The sequence below is a fragment of the Balaenoptera ricei genome, chromosome 7, assembly GCF_028023285.1.
Source record: "Balaenoptera ricei isolate mBalRic1 chromosome 7, mBalRic1.hap2, whole genome shotgun sequence".
Taxonomy (NCBI): domain Eukaryota; kingdom Metazoa; phylum Chordata; class Mammalia; order Artiodactyla; family Balaenopteridae; genus Balaenoptera; species Balaenoptera ricei.
In genome coordinates, this window is record NC_082645.1 from 110,838,156 (window position 1) to 110,861,689 (window position 23,534).

Sequence of the window (23,534 nt, forward strand, 5' to 3'; positions counted from 1 at the left end):
GGAGGTTTTCTGGAGCTTTGAGAATTTTCTAATACAAATAGTCCATGTATTAAATACTTTTTATTAAGCAGAGATTTTTAAAAAAGCATTATGAAGTTCTCATTGCTTAAAATAGATTTTTAAAAAAACTTCTTTTCTTTATCTGTTGCTGGAAATAGAAAACTCTCTCTGAAGATGAACACTGCTTAGTTTCTAAAGACTCCTAGTGAAAATGGAATTGATTAAAAGTCTCCCCAGGTGTCTTGGGTCACTAAGTCCTATTGGCTTAGATTTTCTATTCTCATCCTCCTGTGACTTTTAAGAAGTCTGCCTATGAATTACCAAGATGCACCACAGGAGTGGCAATGAGTAAATTGTAGGGCCCTCCCAGGGAAAACTGAAATTTTCTTAAAGGTGAGGGTGTCATGTATTCCCTCTACACATCTCCCTGAGAGACCATCTCACCTTGGACCTTGAGAAGTTTACTGCTGTGTTTCTCTGATATCTCTTAGCCATAGTCTAAGCCAGAGAGAGATGATGAGGAATTCTTTCATTCATAGAAACCTAAACATATTTGCTGAGGAGACGATGTGAGGATTCCATTCTGTATGATCCAGTGGTGGGAGGTGGGTGGGTGAGGGCATAGATAACAAGGGAGGAGCCATGTGTTAACAGCTGTTGTCTCGGGTGATGGTTCTTAGGAATTTCTTGTACCGTTCTCCACTTTTGTGTGTGTTTGACATTTTCCATGATTAAAAAAGTTTACAAAAATAATCTGTTCATTATGAAGCTATTTCTTGAGTACATACTATGTGCCAGTCACTGCTCTAGGTGCTAGAGAAATGTCAGTGAGCAAGAGTGAGAATCTTTGTACATTCTAGTTGGGTGTGGGGTGAGGCAGGGAGAATGACAAAGGGTAAGCATGGTAAAGTTATGAATGTTATGGTATGTTAGAAAGTGGTGAGTACTATGGGAAAGAAAAAAGAGTAGAGATCAGATGAGGGTGTAGAATGATGGAGAAGAGGGCAAAGTCCTGAGCCTTGGGTACCAATGTAGGGAAAGGACCCGCAGAGAAGGCTGAATAGGAAGGAGAAAAAAAAGGGTGGGGTGGTGTGATCAGGGAGGAGGGAGAGGTCAACTGTGTCATTTGTTGCTGGGAGGCTGGATGAAAAGCCCTGTGGAAAGTGTCAACTATTCCCTTGATTGGCTTGTACAGGAAGTGAATTGAGTGTCTCTTACATTGGTACTCATCAAAGTGGCTGCAATAATGTACCCAAAAATCTATCTGAATTGCTGATATAGGATCAATCACTGAGAAAAGGTGACCAGACAAAGAAAACTGAAATAGAAAGCTGTGTTGTAATTGACTATCCATTTCCCTCTCTGGTGTTGACTCCTTGAAGGCAAGTGATTGTTTAACCTCAGACCTCTAGTGCTTGGCTGAATATCTGGCCTAATACAGCACGTATTTGCTGGCTGAATGAGTGAGTAAAAAACACATAGAGTGAGGGAGTGAAGGTCTGACCGGCCACACTGGGGCTGTCAACTCTTTAAACTAGAACTCAGATGCAGACACAGATGTCATAACAGCATCTGTAGGAGAGCACAGGAATTTCCCTCAATGATATTGACAACTAAAGGTTGGGGATTTCCCCCCAAATTTCTCTCTTTATTGTAAAACCAGATATAGGACAGTAGGGGACCAATCATCCATTAACTGAAACCTATCCCGATCTTTGAGTATCACTCTTTGTCTTTTGTGCCATTGGCCTCACCCATGGGCTGGTGTACATCTCATAGAACAGAGAGACACATTAGAATAAGGAAAGATCATTTTTTAATTAAGAAAGAGTTCCTTTTTTTTTTTTTTTTTTACAAAACATAGAAACGGGGGAAAAGTTAGTAAATGTACAACAGAAAAGAACAAAAAGTCCATCGTATGTAATGTTTTCAAAAAAACGAAATATTACCTATCATGATTTTACTTCGTTATGTTTATAATATAGATTTTTGACACGAGTGGCTGTGTTCCCACGCACTAATGTTGGTAATGTATGCTGGTCTTTCATCTTTTTTTTCCAAGTGGAGACAAGATTACAAAGATGACAGAGAATAAATACCTCCTTATGCTAAGTTCTGAAGATACAGGGAGAAGAAATTGATGTCATCATGACACCACACTGAAGGGAAAGAACAAGCCCTGAAACTTAAGCGTAAAAGGGGCAGAAGAGCAGTTCCAAGGCATCAAGGTACCTGGGACAGGAGCAAGAGGGCAGGAGGGATGGAGGAGAGTCTTACCAGATGCTGTGAGCTGAGCTCCCAGCGTCTCTTACCCTAGAGGCAGAGCCCATCGGCTACCTAGCAGCTGCATTGCTTCCGGCAGGCGCTCTCGTGCTGGCAGCGGCCCTTCCGCAGCCGCAGCCACACGGGCTGCAGCTGCAGGTGCGGCGATGGCGGCAGACCGCGGGGACGCTGCAGCAGCTCCCAGGGCAGCCGTAGCAGCAGGGGCCGCAGCCGGGGCCGCAGCCGACCCGGGAGCGTCTGCACGGGGCGCAGCTGCCGCCACCCCAGCCGAGGCAGCCACCGCACCTTCCACAGCCACAGCTGCCCACGGCGTCGGGAGAGAGGCCTCGGGGGAGGTGAGGAGGGAGACCCAGGAGGGAGGGAGGTCTGATGCCGCCTTCTGTGGGGGGAGGCCCTTAAATACTGACAGCCCCCCCTTTTTTAAGCCCAATTTCCACAGAAGAATCTCACAAGACCTTTTATTTACTTCCTTCTTGAGTACCTGTGCCGTGATAACTTGCTATTTTTAGCAAGCAGCCTCATAACCTTGAGTTTTCTGTTAGGGATGAAATAGTTGTGTGTTACATCTTTAGTTCAGATGTAGAAAAGTGATGGCCGACGTGTAGGGATAAAGCAGCCCCAGGGGCCTCAGAACGTTGCCTGCATCTCAGACACGACCATCGTAGATGGTTCAAGTTCCCCCAAGTGCAGAAGAGTTTCTCCACGATGCCGGGCACCCGAACTGGAGGGCTGGGAGAGTCCTGATAGCCTGCCGGTGGGTGAGAAGTAGATCAAAGGAGGGCATTTTCAGGCTTCTTCCTCTCACTTTCAAAAGGTAAACTTATCAAAGAGGTGCCAGTTGTCAATCCAGGGACACCAACATCCTGGGAGAAGCACGGACCCGCCAAAGCCAGGGCATCTCGGATCCCGAAGCTGCAGTGTAAGTCTTGAGGGAGACTGTGCAGTGGGTCCCTCCCCTGTGAGCTGCCTGGAGCCCCGGGACCAGCCGGGCAGGCCTCAATTCTCAAGACAGTCAAGCAAGAGCTATTTCTATGGATTACTGTTCACACCTGCAGGCTACCTGGAGAGAAAGAAGAATGCTGAACAGGTAGAGCCAGCCAGATGGAGACCAGTCATTTCAAATAAACATTCCCCTGGGCCATGATTGAGCTGAAACGCTGGGCTGGCCACAGGTCTTAAACCTGGAGAGGCATGAGAGAAGGCCAGCCACCGGCTGAAATCTTTTTTATTTTTGTTTTTCCCCATTAATTAACAGAGAAACAACGAGTAGGAACTTCCCTCTCCGCAGATGACTTAGGAGTAGGCTACACAAAATTATATTTTTAGCATCTGACATCACACAAGATTTTTGTTGTTGTTGTTGTTTTGTAATTTTTAATGATCAAGCAATTCTTCTGGTGAACAAAGAATGTCAGGGAGCCAGAAAAAAACATAGCTGTGTTCTAAGGTGAGGCATAATATGAGATATAATGCATTTAGAGATGCTGACTCTTTCCCTTTTGGGTCTGGCCTTTCACTTATTTTTCCAAGAGGTTTTTGTGACTTAGAGGTTAGTAATGAATCCCAGTAGAGAGAAAAACAATCTTTTCTTTTTCTAACCCGCGATGACTAAGAAGTATATGTAGAAACATGGGACTTTTACCTGGCTCTAGATTCAGACTCTCATGGTTATGAAAGATGAAGATTGTTTTAAAATCTTCACTGCAGGCATTTATTTAATTCAACAGCTGACTGTTGAACACTTAGAATGGGCCAGGCACTACTCTAGATGCTGGGGCAAAACATATCGTACATGCACATTTAAGTTCTTACGGGCACAAAACTGTTAGAAGTGTGTTCTAATTCAAATATAGATTTAAGAGACAGGTAAAGGTTAAAATAGCAATATTCACTGGACAAGACCTCAACAAGGGAGGACGTAAGAGGCCTCGTGAGGTCTTTTATAGGAAGTGGGATCTACAACAAGGCACAGGCTGTGTATTCTGGGCTCAGCCCCTGAAGATGGTATATAAGGGCTTCGTAGAAGGCGGCATCAGACCTCCCTCCCCTCCTGTGTCTCCTTCCTCATCTCTCTCGCGTCCTCCCTACTTGACGCCGTGCGCAGCTGTGGCTGTGGAAGGTGCGGTGGCTGCCTCGGCTGGGGTGGCGGCAGCTGCGCCCCGTGCAGACGCTCCCGGGTCGGCTGCGGCCCCGGCTGCGGCCCCTGCTGCTACGGCTGCCCTGGGAGCTGCTGCAGCGTCCCCGCGGTCTGCCGCCATCGCCGCACCTGCAGCTGCAGCCCGTGTGGCTGCGGCTGCGGAAGGGCTGCTGCCAGCACGAGAGCGGCTGCCGGAAGCAAAGCCGCTGCCAGGTGGGCCAGCTCAGCTGCTGGGGCGTCTGATTGCTCCCACTGCTAAGGCTTCCCTCCATCCCTCCGTCTGCTCTGCGCTGTCTCTCTGCCACCTGGGCTTTATCGCACTTTCCTCTTTGGTTCTTTTTTTTTTTTTTTTTTTAATTAATTAATTAATTTATGACTGTGTTGGGTCTTCGTTTCTGTGCGAGGGCTTTCTCTAGTTGTGGCAAGCGGGGGCCACTCTTCATCGCGGTGCGCGGGCCTCACTGTCGCGGCCTCTCTTGTTGCGGAGCACAGGCTCCAGACGCGCAGGCTCAGTAGTTGTGGCTCACGGGCCCAGTTGCTCCGCGGCATGTGGGATCCTCCCAGACCAGGGCTCGAACCCGTGTCCCCTGCATTAGCAGGCAGATTCTCAACCACTGCGCCACCAGGGAAGCCCTCCTCTTTGGTTCTTATTCTCTGACTTTAAGTAACTTTTTCCATTTTTAAGATGGTCACGTGGATATTTTATTCAATGTCATCCAAGAAAAAAGGTGGAGAACATCTTGGTTATTGAGCTCAGGAAAATGAGGTAATGATTTACACCTTTGTTGTTAAATTCTTTTCTGTCTATGCATTGTCTTCTTGTTTTTACCATAAATGTTCTGTCCTTCCTGTGGCCATAGAGTTTTCTCTAGATGGTACCCTAAAAATCTCTTAATAAAATACAAAAATAAACTCTGAACAGTTTCCCTTGTTTTATGATTAGAGTTATTTTTATTAAACTAGCTTTAATTATGGTCTTCCTTGGGCAGGGGCTCTCAAGGATACACAAATAATTATGCCCTGGTGTGATTTACAGTCCAGCCATACACAAATAACCATGAAGACAAGACAGAATAGTAATAAACATACCAAAAGTCCATGATGTTGTGTATCATGGCAGGAGGGACTCCTCATGGTTGGATGGGAAATGCGTGCAAAGGGTAGAGTAGCTTCAAGAAAGAGATGACATTTTGAGACGTGTTTTGAAGAATTAGTAAGGTTTTGACAAGTGAAGATGTTTGGAGACAGATATTCTAGAAGCAGAGCAAACAAATGAGGGATGGGAAGGTTCAAGACACATATGGGAACTAGCAAGCCATGAGTTTGACCTAAGTACAGAGTATATCAATATAAATAGTTAGAAATGAGCACTGAAAAGGCTAGGTCTGTCATTTACAATGACAGCACCGACCAGCATACACGTTGCCCTTAAAAGCCAGGCATTCTTCTAAGAATGTACTACATGTTTTGATAGAAGCACTATTATTATGCCCATTGCACAGAGAGGTTAAATCACTTGCTTAAAGCACACAGCAGCTGCTGGTGGTGGAGCTCTGACATGCAGCAATGCTGTAGGCCAGTGAAGGTTTTCAAGAAGGGACTTTTGTGCAGCAACCTGCAGAGTTAATTGGTTCATGGGGAGAACTGCAGCTATGTCAGTAATCCTGGGACAAGCAATAAAGACTTGAAACAATGGCAGAGTAGGGACAGCCAGGGTATTTGTGGGCAAGTACAAACCCCAATAAATGTCTACAACGTCTACCATTACACATAGGCGAGATAACAATGGTGATTGCTGTGGACTGAATTGTATCCCCCAAACTCATGTGCTGAAGTCCTAACCCCCAATGTGGCAGTCTTTGGAGATGGGGTCTTTGGGAGTTAATTATGTTTAGATGAGGTCCTGAAGGTGTGGGCCTCATGATGGGATCAGTGCAAGAAGAGGAAGAGATACCAGAGCTCTCTCTCTGCCATGTGAAGACACAGTGAGAAGGTGGCAGGAAGAAAGCCCTCACCAGAACCCGGACCATACTGGTACACTGATCCCAGACTTCCAGCCTCCAGAACTGTGAGAAAATAAATCTCTGCTGTGTAAGCCACCCAGGCTGTGGTATTTTGTTATGGCAGCCTAAGCTGACTGACCGAGTGATGGAACAGTATACGGTGGCCTTTATTCTTTTTTTCTGAGAGATATGAGATACTGTACAAGGTAGCCCATTTTAAAATTTGTATTAAATAGGGACAGCAATTAGGTGAGGGACTGACCATTTCCTTTAAGGTTGTTTGTTTCACTCTGTAAGGCATAAAGGTAAAGGGAATTGATAACAACGTAAAAGAGCCGTCCAAGGAATTACAGGTTAAATTCTCTCATAAATCATTCTGTTCCCATTCATGGTGTATGTATTCTATTCCAGTGGCATGAGTGTTTCAAGAAGAAGCAGGTCTGCTTAATTTGCTACGTTGGCTAAACCAAAAAAGATCTAGGCTTGAAAAAATCGCTGTTTTGGTCTACTTATCTAATCAAGATCTTTTGCCTTCATTTCTAAGAGGAATATTAGATTCAGATTGTAGACCCCAAACATACTTTGTATGGATCATAGGGCTTGGCACATACTATAGTTTGCTAATAAATACTGTTTGAGTAGACACTGTGTATATTGTGTGTGTGTGTATATGTGTGTGTATACACACACATATATATACGTGTATACACACACACACCTTACACTTTGGAAAGGTGAGATTTGGTCTATTTAGATTTCTCTTTGGACTTGACTCATGGCTCTCTTTGCTGTCAGAGGAAAAAAGACCAATTTTCAAAAAGATGCCTGAAGTTAAAACAGACCCTTACTGACTCTCTGTATTAGTCAGTGACTCAGGTTTCGTCAACATGAGAGTATCTTTAGAACTTGGCAAGAGCCTGAACTAATAGCATGGTGCCTTCAATCTACCCTACATTTTCAACTGATTTAAGTAATAACTGTTTTTTAATATTTGTTAGACTAATTAACCTAAAATAATATGATACTGAATTAAACCTCCAGTGATAAAGAAAAAAGTATTCTAATATTTAGCTTTTAATTACATAAATATCAAGGATCAATTACTAAGAAATATGGTGTAACATACTAAACAATTTAACTAACTTCTAAGTCCATCATCTGCCAAGAGTATATACTGCATTCATTTCCTAAGGATATTATAACAAAAGACCACAGAATGAATGGCTTGAACAACAGAAATTTATTATTTTATTTAAATTTATACTTCCAGTTCTGGGGGCTGGAAGTCCAAGATCAAGGTCTTGGGAGGTTTGGTTTCTCCTGAGGCCTCTCTATACTAAGGCCTCTTGGTTTGCAGACAGCCATCTTCTTGCCTTTTTACTGTGTGCTAACATCCCTGGTGTCTCTTTCTCTTCTTAAAAGGACCTCTGTAATATTGGATCAGAGCCTCACCCTTAATGACCCCCTTTGTCTTTAATTACCTCCTAAAGGGTCCTATCTCCAAATACAGTCACACTGGAGATTAAACCTTCAACATATGAATTTTGAGGGGACACAATTCAGTTCATAACACATACTCTTATTGTAAACCCACCAAGGTGGAGTAGTTTAAACAGAACACATGGTATTAAGGGAGCCTCAAACTAGAATCAAAATTAACTTCTAAGAATAAAATTAAGAAGATTTCTAATATAATCTATGCATCCTACAGGGGCAAAATGATGTGTGTACCAGGATATTTGTTGCGTTATTTGTAGAAGGAAAAAAAATGGAAACCTTTAAAGATCCATCCAAGGAAGACTTAGTTAAGTTACAGTACATAGATGAAAAAGAATAAAATGTAGCAATGAACAAAAATAAAGCAGCTGTCTATGTACTACTTTCAAAGTGAGGAACAGAATGGTAAACTATGCTTTAGAACAGGTGTCCCCAGCCCCAGGGCCACAGACGGCTGCCTGTTAGGAACCAGGCCACACAGCAGGAGGTGAGCAGCAGGTAAGAGAGCGAAGCTTCATCTGCTGCTCTCCATCGCTCCCATTACAGCCTGAACAACCCCCTCTGCCCGCCCTGTCCCTGGAAAAATTGTCTTCCAGGAAACCTTGAAACCTGGTGCCAAAAAGGTCAGGGACCGCTGCTTTAGAAAGATACTCAAGATAATGACAAGGGAGGGGAATTGGGTGGCTGAAGAACAGGAGAGGGAGGGAAATTTATTTTTCACTGTTTGTCTTTTTTTGTACATTAAAATTTTTGCACCATTTTTTTCAGAGGAAAAAAAAAAGTCATGATGACCTCGGTTCCTGAAGAAATAATCCAAAGAAACTGCCTGGGGATGTATGATTAAGGAGATTCAGGAACACCTGAAATCTGATTAGATAGTGATGGGTGTAACCTCAGGGAGGTATGACTGGGACGAGTTTACAGCTAAGACACTTAAAATTGATGCTGTCTTTGAAGAACTAGTTAAAATAAGCTGTTGCCATCTTAGCCACACTTTAAAAAAATGGCACAGGTAGTATATGAATACAAGACTGGCAAAATTCAAACAATATAGAAGTTTATGAAGTATGAAGCAAGATGTCTGTCCCATTCCTGTCCCTGCAGACGACTGTCGTTTTTCATTTAAGTAGAGATATTTTCACATTCAGAAGCATAACTTATTGATTTTTATTTTTTGGGAATAGCAGTGAAATCAAGAAAGAGACTCCAACAAGAGTCAGGTCTCTTCTGGGCACCCCACCAATCAGCTTCGCTGACATTATTTGGTGATATTATTCTATTTTTCCACACCCCTCAAACTTTGACATGAACAACGTGAATTGAATATTAACATTTCTGTTTAAAATTCATTGCCATTTGAAGGCTTCTCCTGACCAAGTCTCTATGCGATCTGGTCCTTGGCTACTGGCTTCTAGTGTTCTCCCTCACTCTGTGCTCCAGGCAGTCTGTTCGTTAATCTTCCCTGCCTCAGGGCCTTTGCACCTACTGTTCCATCTTCCTAGAACACACTTTCCCTAGATTTTTGCACTTCTGGCCCCTTGTCATCCTTCAGTCAAAAGCTACTTCCTCAGAGATGCCTTCTGCCCTTGCTCTGTTTGACTGTCATCATAACATTTCTCATATACTGAAATGATAGGAATTTGCCTTTTATGGTCTGATCCCCCCCATATTTAGTGCAAGTGTCATGAGAGTCTGGTTTAGTGCTATGTCTCCAGAACCAGGAATAACTTGTGCTGGTCACTCAATACAAATCAGTAGAGTGAAAAAAAGAAAAAGAACGAGTAACTGAATGTCTGTAGAGATTGGACTAGTGTTACCGAACTCAGGTCTGGCTGCTTGCTGCTTGAAAATCAATACCCAAGAGAGGCAAATGTTGGTAGAAAGGAAAGTTGCTTTTAATCAGAATGCTGGCAATCTGGGGAGATGGTGGACTCAGGGTCCCCCAGAAACCACCTCCAAAGATTCTGCTCAGCCATGAAAGTTTTTAAAAGGAAAAAGAGAAGTGATCTCAGTTAGTCATTGAGATAAGGGGTCAGAGTTGTCATTCCCCACTGTGTGCAGGCTTGTCGACTTCTTGCAATCTTTCTCTTGATGCTGTTTTGTTCACACAGTTTTTTCACGAGATGACTGAAGCGGGAGGTAGGGAAGAGATCTGGTCATCTGTTAATTACTTATTCTTCATTTCTACTTCTCTGATCTATGGAAAGAACTAACAGGTTGGTCAAGGTATTGTGTGATCAAAAGATTTGAAAGGTGTGCTAGGGCCAGAAATGAGTGGAGCTTGGAGGTGCCTGGTTTAAGGTTCATGACAAGACAAAAGGGGCCTCCTGCAGAGAGCTCTTTCCTGCAAAAGGCTCTTTCCTGCCAAAAAGAGGAAGAGTCCGATTTCCTGATTGCTCAAGTACCAATGCCTTCAAGACCTTCCTCAGCCTTTTTTCTGAATTTAATTTTTTCAATTTCTCTTCATTCAATCCATATTTGCATTAACTCACACACTTCCTTCCACTATTTCTGATGTCAAGAATTCGATAAAAAAAAAAAAAAGAATTCGATGATTTTTCTCCACCTGGAATATGTTTTCTGCCATCACCAAATTTACAAAGTCAATTTGTTTTTTTGTTTTTAAAATTTATTTATTTATTTATTTTATTTTTGGCTGCGTTGGGTCTTCGTTGCTGCACGCGGGCTTTCTCTAGTTGCGGTGAGCGGGGGCTGCTCTTCGTTGCGGTGCGTGGGCTTCTCATTGCAGTGGCTTCTCTTGTTGCGGAGCATGGGTTCTAGGCACGTGGGCTTCAGTAGTTGCAGCACGTGGGCTCCGTAGTTGTGGCTCGCGGGCTCTAGATTGCAGGCTCAATAGTTGTGACGCACGGGCTTAGCTGCTCTGCGGCATGTGGGGTCTTCCCGGACCAGGGCTTGAACCCGTGTCCCCTGCATTGGCAGGTGGATTCTTAACCACTGCGCTACCAGGGAAGTCCCTACAAAGTCAATTTGAAGTGCTCTCTCCGCCTTTCGTAATGTGCTGGGGTACAAGGCATCACTCTTGTCTCTTATAGCCTTTCGCCTGGCCCACTCTCAGGGCACTTGCTATATTCTGCTGTAGATGAGCATTGTATAGGTTGAATGGTGTCTTCCTCCCTCAGAAATTCATATGTTGAAGTCCCAACCCCCCAGGACCTCAGAATGTGACCTTATTTAGAAATAGGGTCATTGTAGATGTAATTAGCTGAGATGAGGTCATACTGGAGTAGGGTGAGCCCCTAATTCAATAGGACTGGTGTCCTTATAAGAAGATGGCCATATGAAGACAGACACACAGGAAGAATACCACGTGATAACGAAGGCAGAGATTGGTGTTATGCAGCTTCAAGCCAAGGAATGCCAAAGATAGCCAGAAAACCACCAGAAGCTAGGAAGAGGCAAGGAAGGATCCTCTCCTACAGGTTTCAGAGGGAGTATGGTCCTGCAAGCACCTTGATTTCAGACTTCTGGCTTCCAGAACTGTGAAACAATAAATTTCTATTGTTTTCACTCACCCAGTTTGTGGCACTTTGTTACAGCAAACCTAGGAAATTATAGGGGTTGAATATCCTGCATTTAAGAGTGGTATATAAAGAACTGCTATTGATTTCTTCTATTTGGTCCTACATCTGGTCACCTTTCTGAGCTCTCTTATTAGATCTAATGATTTATCACTTGGTTCTATTAATATTTCTAGGCATCCGGTATTGTTTCTGACAGTAACTAGAATACAGCTAAAGTCTCTTTGTTAAACATAATGTTTGTTGTAAGTTAACTAGACATTTCTAGGTGGATAAGAGATATTCTTTTCATAAACCATAAATAGCTTTCAAATTTTATGAAATTTTTTTTCTGCATAAAAAAATTGAGATAGTCTTTTAAATTTTCTTCTTCAATCTAGTGAAGTAGTGAATTTTATAAGTGGAATGTCACTACACATTTCTCCTCTGGCATGACCCTTAGTTTGGAATCAATTTTACATTCGTCTCACAAAATGATGAAGGCAGCTTTCACTTTTTTTTTTCTATTTTCTATCATAAATTTTTAAGGAAGGAATTAAGTATTTTAAAGAATTTGGTAGGTTTATCTAAGAAAGAGGATTTTGAAAATGTATGTATTTGCTTATAATTTTCAAAAAGTGCAAAGTAAATTAAAAAGTTAAAAACATTGATTCCCAATTTGGAGAAAGAGGGAACAGAAGTTGCACTTTTCTGAACGTATCTTGTTTTGTGCATTTGACTTTGGAACCATGTGAATATTTTACATAATTATTCAGCACAATTAACACTTGAAATTGAAAGTAAATGAAACAGATGAGCTTAAATGTGAATTGAGTAGGCAGCCTAACCACACAGAAACTATTGCAAGTGACTTTAGAGCATAGTAGTTTATTTGACTTGTACATCTCTAGTGAAATATACTCTAAGCACAAAAGGACTACAAAACCAAACAAAACTGGTGTTCGGTGAACAATTTTTGGTGGTGGTTTGGTATTGTTTGGTGGTGGTTTGGTATTGTTAGGTTGTGTATGTGCTATGGGATAAAACAAATGAATACTTATGTAAGTACAGTTGGTAGAACCTCTGTAGTCTTGATTTTGAATGAGAAGTATCTATATGAACTAATGGGATATTTAAATTGTCCTACTCTGTCCACCGAGAAGATCTAGAAACAGTGATCAGCCTACTAGCAATGAATGCTCCTAGGGCATAGACTGTGGTCTCTAAATACCATTTTCTTCTAAAAAACTGTTAAGAGGACTTAGGAACCAACTTAGAGAGGTTCCCACTGGCCGAATGTAAGACAGTTTGAGTATTAATAAGAATGCTATGGCAATGAATTGAAGTATTAATTATGTTTAAACCTATGAGTTCACAATGACAATTAAACAAAACAAAAACAACCTATTGATCATACTTTGGAAGATGCTAGGGAACCAACTGATTATTTTGAAAACTACTAGTAAATAAGCATTTATCCTGACTTTCCTTTATGAACTGTATCTCAGGGTTATCAAGTAGTTGACAAGGGGTTTCTTTTTTAATAGACAAATATTCCTACTACTAATGGAAAAAGAAATGACAAAATTAGAATATCACCATTTTTCATCTTGCAATGAAATCATGGATTTGGGCAATAATTGTCAATGCCTAATATCAATATTAAGGGATATCAATGGCTGATAAAAATCACAAACATGAGATAACCAACAGTATGTGCCACAAACCTCCTATAATATTCTTACAGAAAATATTGAACTTAAATATGATCATGCTGGAAATCTAATTGCCAATTTATAGGAGATACAGAGCACAAGAGAACAAGCTAAATAATACCATGAAGACACAATAATAAAAATCCAGATGGTGGGGAACTCCACAGTACAAGCAACCCAGTGTCTTCAACAAATAATTACAAGGAAAACAAAAAAGGATGGGGAGTGGCTATAATTTTTAAAAGATTTGGGCAACATATTGACCAATTGTAATATGCGATCTTGTTTGGATCCTGATTCAAACTAACCAACTATCTATCTATCTATCTATGCACATATATACAAACACACAGATATATATATACATACATATACGTATATATAGTTATATAGGTATATATATATATATATATATACACCTTTTTTGGTGTGATAATTTAGTTAAAAAAGACTTCTTATCTTTTAGAGCTACTTAATAAAATAATTTTATAATGACTTCTACTAAAAGGATGTGACATATAATGTCTGAGATTTGTTTCAGAATAACCTGGGGGAAGATGAATGAATTAGGTTATACAGGAAACAAAATTATCTATGAGATAGTAATTATTAAAACTGTCTACTACTGCCTGCAGTTGATTTTTCCCCTCCCTCTTTCCTTTCCTTCTCTCCCTTCCTTCTTTCACTCTTTTTCTTCCTTCCTTTCTTCCTTTCTTTCTCTCTCTCTTTCTCTCTCTTTCTTGGTCACTGTAAACACTTAAATCTCTACTTTGTAGGAATTTGAGCAGAGGATTAAAGTGTTATGATTTATGTTTTAAAATGATCACCCAGGACACTTTGTTGCAAGTGTACTATGGGTAGGTAGGTGGGGGCCAAGTGGAGAAGCAGAGAGACCAGTTGGGAGGCTCTATAATAATTCAGGTGAGAGATGAAGCAGGAGAGACAAAAAATAGAAGTGGACAGCTTTTGGATAGAGTTTGAGACTAGAGACAGGGTTTTCTAGAAGATGGACTCAGGTGTGAGAAATATAGAAAAGTTCAGAATGACTTTGAGGGTGTTGGCTTGATAAACTCACAGTAACTTTTTTTGTGCAGAGGAGAAAACTGAGGCATGAAGCTATTCTGTAACTTTCCTGGAGTCACACATCTCATAGCTTTTGTCCAGTGTTTGGACCAGGCAGCCAGACCTCAGTGACCCCTCTTCACCACTATTCTATTTTAATTTTCACCTCCAATTTCTTCATTTCTTACAGTGTTATTTTGGATGTGTCATAATTCTCCTCAAGCTTTTCCTCTTCTTGTTGAATACTTCCTCCAAGAATATTTTCACTACTGGGTTTTTTTTTGTGTGTGTGTGTGACAAAACTTCTAAGATCTTGTGTGCCTGAGAATATTCCACTGTTACTTTTGAATGAAAATTTAACTAGACATAAAATTCTGGATTCAAAAAGTTTTTTTTCAAAATTTTAAAACAGTACCTGTTTGTATTTTTGCTACCAGTGTTGCTGTTTAGAAGTATGATGTAAATTTCATTTTTTTGTGTGTGTGGGTGCTGTCACCATTTCTGTTCCACAGTAATGATGGTCTTAGTCAATGCTACTAAGACAAGGAAAAATATATGTGAGGGATAAGGATCAAAATGGAAAAAACAAATCATCATTGTTTGTGGATGATATAATTGTGTCTCTAGTAAACCAGGGTGAACCTCCAACCCCTGAATAAGATGGAAATGTTGCTGGAAATTGACATAAAAATTAATATTGTTTTATACATCAGCAACAACCAACAAAAATGCAATATGGAAAAAGACACCTTTTACTATTCTCACAAAAGCTATAAGTATCTAAGAATAAATTTAGAGAAAATGCGGAAGACCATCACTGGGAAAATAACAAAATATTTAAAGGGCATAAAAGAAAACCTGAACTAACAAAGCAATATGCAAGGTTCATGGATGAAAAGAGGATGGTTTTGTCAGGATGTCTGTTTTCTCTCAGATAAATATATAATTTTAATGTAATTCCAAAACAAAATTTCAACAGATTTTTTTAACCCAACCAAAGATAATTTTAAAAATGCCTAGAACCCAACAGAAAAAAATCAAATAAACTATACATATGGACCATTTACAGAAAAAGAAATTCAAATAAAATAATTTCCAATCTTAAGGAAATTCAAGTTAAAACTGTAATGACATGCCATATTATACCTCTCAGATTAGAGTGAGTGTGTGTGAGTGGGGGAGAGAGGAGAGGTTCTAGTTAGTAAAGATTCAAGGAAACATTAGCTATCGTACACTGTTGGGAGTATAAATTGATACAACCACATTTTGGAAAGCAACTTGGCAATATCTTTTCTCTTGTGCATACAGTCCAAATCAGCAATTAAATTTTAAGTTCATGTTTCAAAATAACTTTTAAATTTATACAAGAAAATATGTACAAAGATATTTATTGCAGCAATATGTATAATGGCACAATTTGAATGAAAAATTCCTAAACAAATGGTAATATTTTCGTATGATGGACTACTATATAACAGTTAAATACAGATCCTGTATTAAATTACATCCTGATAAACCTATTGTAAGTTGAAAATATCATACATTGAAATACATTTAGTACACCTAACCTACTGAACATCATAGCTTAGCCTAGCCTACCTTAAACATTCTCATAACTCTTACATTAGCCTACAGTTGGGCTAACACAAAACCTATTTTATAATAAAGTGTTGACTATCTCATGTAATTGATTGAATACTGTACTGAACATGGAAAACAGAATGGTCATGTGCATGGCTGACTTGGAGCTGGGACTTGATGCCACATGAGAGGATACTGAGTATGGTAGAGTAGATCACTAGCCTGGGAAAAGAGTACAATTCAAAATTCAAAATAGGATTTCTGCTGAATACGTATTGCTTTCGCACCATCCCAAGGTCAGAAGATTGTAAATCAAACCATCTTAAATCAGGTACCATCTGTAGTCAACTAAGTCAACATGGATAAAGACCTCAGAAACAACGAGTAAATGCAGCAAGACGTAGCATTATACAATTTATGTAAATTTAAATGGCATATAAGACCTTCCTCAATATTACTATACATTGGCATGGATACATATACACACTATAAAATTATTTTAAGAATTATTTTTAAAATGAGAAAGACACAGCAACTTTATGATTGTCTTTGAGGTCCATGAAAGAATCAGTTAGTCTGGTTTATTGAGAAGGGGTTACAGTCTAGTGCCCCTTCTTGCAAAAGTCATCTACCAAACAAACTTCTAAAAACTTTTTTTAAAGTACATACTTTAAACACTAAGGATACAATGTTAAATGGGTTTCATATCTCTCTCTGCCTGACTTTGATTGGCAGGAAGCCTAAAAACTTTTTATTGACTCTAGTGGTGGGTAGCACTAAATAATGTATATTTCTGTGTATTAATCTCTCCTCTTAGCTTTGATTTACACACTATATTTTCCCTTTGCCATTACTTTTTCAACTCTTTATCTTTCTGTGTGTTTTCTAAAAGCTCTCTCAAGTCCTTTGTGAAATAAAGTGGAACATAAATAAGCAAGCAAGAAAATAAGCAATCAACAAAAGCCATCTGCACTTGAGCCAAGAAAAATGTTGGTGGTTTACTTTTCTTTGCTGTTGCTTCCCAAGAATTCAGCTTCTCCAATTGGTTCCTACTGATCCACCCTGAGATCTTTCTTCCTGCAGGAAAAGGGTATACTTTATGAAAAACCTTTCTCTATGTTCATTTCCCCCAAACTTCTGCCTATTTTATTTTATTTTATTTTTTTATTTTTAATTTTTTTAAAATTACTGCATTTTATTTATTTATTTATTTATTTATGGCTGTGTTGGGTCTTCGTGTCTGTGCGAGGGCTTTCTCTAGTTGTGGCAAGTGGGGGCCACTCTTCATCGTGGTGCGCAGGCCTCTCACTATCGCAGCCTCTCCCTTTGCGGAGCACAGGCTCCAGGCGCGCAGGCTCAGTAGTTGTGGCTCATGGGCCTAGTTGCTCCGCGGCATGTGGGATCTTCCCAAACCAGGGCTCAAACCCGTGTCCCCTGCATTGGCAGGCAGATTCTCAACCACTGCGCCACCAGGGAAGCCCCTATTTTATTTTGATGCATGGTAAAGAAAAGGATCCAATAATTCTTCAAAACAGTAAATTGTGCATAATGCCAAAGAGAGGCAGGTTAGGTGAGATTGGAAGAGATGAACTTCACATGCACCATTAATGATTAATGACCAGCTTTCCTCTCATTTCCAGAGGTTGAGCTTCATACTCATACCTTGTTTGTGGACATTCAGATAAGTTCTGTTTTTGATATCTATGTCAATCATTCTCCTTCAATGTAGACATCTTTTCCACATATTGTTCTTCTCTCATACCACTTGCCATCCCTCAAGGCCATACTTGTCAACAAAGACTTTGAGAAAAATGGTTTGGCTGAATCTCCCCTGAGACATACCATTGCCTCTTGTTCTGAGATCCAATTAGAAATTTAACCATTTGTCTCTTGTCTTCCTATCCTATGGCCAGTCTCATAGTCTCCCTGTCCACATAGGCAGCGGGGAGCCTGTTGGGCTCCTGGACCTAATCCTCTGCCCTCGAAGCCTCCCTTCCGGGGTGCAGAACCCAAGCCCCGCCCCTACACCCCCACCCAGGGCCTGACCTCTACACTCTGAGACCCCTTCCAACGTGCTGGGCCTAAAGCCTACCCACACACCCTCATTCAGGGCCCTACCCCCAAACTCTGGAACTCCACACTCCTGAGGCCCTCCTTTGGACATGCTGCCTCTCCCCTTCATTAAAGTCACCAACATTCAAATTATAGGGGTCTCAGAAGAAGAAGAGGAAAAGAAAGGGTCTGAGAAAATATTTGAAGAGATTATGTTGAAAACTTCCCTAACATGGGAAAAGAAATAATAAAGTCCAGGAAGCGAAGAGAGTAACATAAAGGATGAACCCAAAGAAAAAGAAGCCAAGACACACATTAATCAAACTATCAAAAATTAAATACAAATATTTGTATTTAATACAAATACAAATATTACAAAAGAAAAAATATTAAAAGCAGAAGGTAAAAGTAAAAAATAACATACAAGGAAATCCCCATAAGGTTAACAGCTGATCTTTCAGCAGAAGCTCTGCAAGCCAGAGGGAGTGGCAGGACATATTTAAAGTAATGAAAGGGAAAAACCTACAACCAAGATTACTCTACCCAGCAAGGATCTCATTCAGATTCGATGGACAAATTAAAACCTTTACAGATAAGCAAAAGTTAAGAGAATTCAGCACGACCAAACCAGCTTTGCAACAAATGCTAAGGAACATCTCTAGGCAGGAAACACAAGAGAAGGAAAAGACCTACAAAACAAAACCAAAACAATTAAGAAAATGGTAATAGGAACATACATATCGATAATTACCTTAAATGCAAATGAATTAAATGCTCCAACCAAAAGACATAGACTGGCTGAATGGACACAAAAACAAGACCCGTATATATGCTGTCTACAAGAGACCCACTTCAGACCTAGGGACACATACAGACCGAAAGTGAGAGGACGGAAAAAGATATTGCATGCAAATGGAAATCAAAAGAAATCTGGAGTAGCAATTCTCATATCAGACAAAATAGACTTTAAAGTAAAGACTATTACAAGAGACAAAGAAGGACACTACATAATGATCAAGGGATCAATCCAAGAAGAAGATATAACAATTGTAAATATTTATGCGTCCAACATAGGAGCACTTCAATACATATGGCAAATGCTAACCGCCATAAAAGGGGAAATTGACAGTAACACAATCATAGTAGGGGACTTTAACACCCCACTTTCACCAATAGACAGATCATCCAAAATGAAAATAAATAAGGGAACACAAACTTTAAATGACACAATAGACCAGATAGATCTAATTGGTATTTATAGACCATTCCACCCAAAAGTGGCAGAATACACTTTCTTCTCAAGTGCTCATGGAACATTCTCCAAGATAGACCGTATCTTGGACCACAAATTAAGCCTTGGTAAATTTAAGAAAGTTGAAATCGTATCAAGTATCTTTTCTGACAACAACGCTATGAGACTAGATATCAATTACAGGAAAAAAATCTATAAAAAATACGAACACATGGAGGCTAAACAATACACTACTTAATAACCAAGAGATCACTGAAGAAATTAAAGAGGAAATAAAAAAATACCTAGAAACAAATGACAATGAAAACACAATGACCCAAAACCTATGGGATGCAGGAATAGCAGTTCTAAGATGGAAGTTTATAGAAATACAATCCTACCTCAAGAAACAAGAAAAATCTCAAATAAACAACCTAGCCTTACACCTAAAACACTTAGAGAAAGAAGAACAGAAAAACCCCAAAGTTAGCAGGGGAAAGAAATCATAAAGATCAGATCAGAAATAAATGAAAAAGAAGTGAAGGAAACAATAGCAAAGATCAATAAACTAAAAGCTGGTTCCTTGAGAAGATAAACAAAATTAATAAACCATTAGCTGGACTCATCAAGAAAAAAAGGGAGAAGACTCAAATCAACAGAATTAGCAATGAAAAAGGAGAAGTAACAACTGATGCTGCAGAAATACAAAGGATCATGAGAGATTACTACAAGCAACTGTATGCCAATAAAATGGACAACCTGGAAGAAATGGACAAATTCTTAGAAAAGCACAACCTTCTGAGACTGAACCAGGAAGAAATAGAAAATATAAACAGACCAATCACAAGCACTGAAATTGAAACTCGGATTAAAAATATTCCAAAAAACAAAAGCTCAGGACCAGATGGCTTCACAGGCAAATTCTCTCAAACATTTAGAGAAGAGCCAGCACCTATCTTTCCCAAACTCTTCCAAAATATAGCAAAGGGAGGACCACTCCCAAACTCATTCTACAAGGCTATCCTCATCCTGTTACCAAAACCAGACAAAGATGTCACAAAAAAAAGAAAACGACAGGCCAATATCACTGATGAACATAGATGCAAAAGTCCTCAACAAAATATTAGTAAACAGAATCCAACAGCACATGAAAAGGATCATACACCATGATCAAGCGGGGTTTATCCAAGGAATGTAAGGATTCTTCAATATATGAAAAACAGTCAATGTGATAAACCATATTAACAAACTGAAGGAGAAAAACCATATGATCATCTCAATAGATGCAGTAAAAGCTTTTGACAAAATTCAACACTGATTTATGATAAAAACTCTTCAGAAAGTAGGCATAGAGGGGACCTACTTCAACATAATAAAAGCCATATATGACAAACCCACAGCGAACATCATTCTCAATGGTGAAAAACTGAAACCATTTCCTCTAAGATCAGGAACAAGACAAGGTTGCCCACTCTCACCACTATTATTCAACATACTTTCGGAAGTTTTAGCCATAGCAATCAGACATGAAAAACAAATAAAAGAAATCCAAATCAGAAAAGAAGAAGTAAAACTGTCACTGTTTGCAGATGACATGATACTATACATAGAGAATCCTAAAGATGCTACCAGGAAACTACTAGAGCTAATCAATGAATTTGGTAAAGTAGCAAGATACAAAATTAATGCACAGAAATCTCTTGCATTCCTATACACTAATGATGAAAAATCTGAAAGAGAAATTAAGGAAACACTCCCATTTACCATTGCAACAAAAATAATAAAATACCTAAGAATAAGCCTACCTAAGGAGACAAAAGACCTGTATGCAGAAAACTATAAGACACTGATTAAAGAAATTAAAGATGATATAAACTGATGGAGAGATATACCATATTCTTGGATTGGAAGAATCAACATTGTGAAAATGACTATACCACCCAAAGCAATCTACAGATTCAGTGCAATCCCTATCAAATTACCAATGGCATTTTTTCACAGAACTAGAACAAAAAATTGCACAGTTTATATGGAAATACAAAAGACCCTGAATAGCCAAAACAATCTTGAGAAAGAAAAGCGGAGCTGTAGGAATCAGGCTCCAGACTTCAGACTATACTACAAAGCTACAGTAATCAAGACAGTATGGTACTGGCACAAAAACAGAAATATAGATCAATGGAACAGGATAGAAAGCCCAGAGATAAACCGACACACATATGGTCACCTTATCTTTGGTAAAAGAGGCAAGAGTATACAATGGAGAAAATACAACCTCTTCAATAAGTGGTGCTGGGAAAACTGGACAGCTACATGTAAGAGAATGAAATTAGAACACTCCCTAACACCATACACAAAAATAAACTCAAAATGGATTAACGACTTAAATGTAAGGCCAGACACTATCAAACTCTTAGAGGAAAACATAGGCAGAACACTCTATAACATAAATCACAGCAAGATCCTTTTTGACTCGCCTCCTAGAGAAATGGAAATAGAAACAAAAATAAACAAATGGGACCTAATGAAACTTAAAAGCTTTTGCACAGCAACAGAAACAATAAACAAGATGAAAAGACAACTCTCAGAATAGGAGAAAATATTTGCAAATGAAGCAACTGACAAAGGATTAATCTCCAGAATTTACAAGCAGCTCATGCAGCTCATCACAAAAACAAACACCCCAATCCAAAAATGGGCAGAAGACCTAAATAGACATTTCTCCAAAGAAGATATACAGATTGCCAACAAACACATGAAAGGATGCTCAACATCACTAATCATTAGAGAAATGCAAATCAAAACTACAATGAGGTATCACCTCACACCAAACAGAATGACCATCATCAGAAAATCTACAAACAATAAATGCTGGAGAGGGTGTGGAGAAAAGGGAACCTTCTTTCACTGTTGGTGGGAAAGTAAATTGATACAGCCACTATGGAGAACAGTATGGAGGTTCCTTAAAAAACTAAAAATAGTACTACCATATGACACAGCAATCCCACTACTGGTCATATACCCTGAGAAAACCATAATTCAGAAAGAGTGGGGGCTTCCCTGGTGGTGCAGTGGTTGAGAATCTGCCTGCCAATGCAGGGGACACGGGTTTGAGCCCTGGTCTGGGAAGATCCCACATGCCGCGGAGCAACTGGGCCCGTGAGCCACAACTACTGAGCATGCGCGTCTGGAGCCTGTGCTCCGCAACAAGAGAGGCCACAACAGTGAGAGGCCCGCGCACCGTGATGAAGAGTGGCCCCCACTCACCACAACTAGAGAAAGCCCTCACACAGAAACGAAGACCCAACACAGCCAAAAGTAAATAAATAAATAAATAAATAAATTTATAAAAAAACCAAAAAGAGTCATGTGCCTTTGGTCCAAGGTCCTGGAGAGGAGGGGGACGTGGCTGACGAGGAAGCTGTCGAGTCAGTCCTGGTGCAGCAGGAATGGCGGAGCCACATGCAGAGATGAGTCAAAGAAGGCTATAGAGATGGAATAGATGCTGGCAAAGCAGTTACTCTTCAACAAGGTTTCAATCAAGGTTTTAAGGAAGATGCAGAAGTCATTATAAACTATGGACAACTCAGAGGAACATTGAGTGCTTTGCTCTCCTGGTGTCACCTTCATGATAATAGTTCGTCTTTGATCAGTAAAATAAATAATCTTCTGGATGCAGTTGGTCAGTGTGAAGACTATGTGCTCATAGATCTGAAATCAATCACTCCACAGCCCCATGTTGTAGATTTATTGGACTCCTTTCAGGATATGGACCTTTGTCATATAGCTCCAGCTGAGGAAAAGATTGATGAAGCTAAAGATGAAAGATTCTATGAAAATAATGCTGAGTTTAACAAAAACTGTAGCAAGAATCTTAGTGGGGTAGATTGTTCATCTTTAGAATGTTGTAGAACACAGGAGTGTGCACATTCTGAAAACCCAAGCCTCACTTGGATTTTAGAACAGACAGCCAGTTTGGTAAAACAACTGGGAGTATCAATAGACATATTACAGCACCTCAAACAACTATAAAAATTATCTTCACTTTAATAATGAAAATAATATTCAGAACATTCTTAGAACATTTTGTTTCTGAACAAGCTAACCAAAATTTGTACTGGTTTCTACATTGAACTCTTCACTTGTAAGGTTATCCTTCATGGAAGTTTGAAATGTCTTCAAAATTAACACTATTTAATATAAGCCTATTTTCTTTGTCACTGGTAATTTTTATGTGGTTTAAGATATGCTCAGAAATTCCAGTTGTCATCATTTTCAAATTTCTGATCAAAATCAAGCATTTTTGGACTCATTATTAGCAGAAATGAACAAGAATCAGACTACAGTTAACCCTTGAACAACACAGGTGTTAGGGGTACCCACCCACCATGCAGTCAAAAATCTGCATATTACTTATAGCTGGCCCTCCATACCTGCAGTTGCGAGTCTCAGATT

General features: G+C 39.8%; 1 protein-coding gene across 1 annotated transcript; it reads left to right on the top strand.

Moving 5' to 3' along the window:
- Nucleotides 1–4,284: 4,284 nt before the first annotated feature.
- On the top strand, nt 4,285–23,111 carry LOC132368830 (protein YAE1 homolog). The gene is given in 3 exon segments (XM_059927546.1): nt 4,285–4,633; nt 6,721–6,776; nt 22,443–23,111. Coding segments are annotated over 3 exon segments (1,074 nt in total).
- The last annotated feature ends 423 nt before the right edge of the window (nt 23,112–23,534 follow it).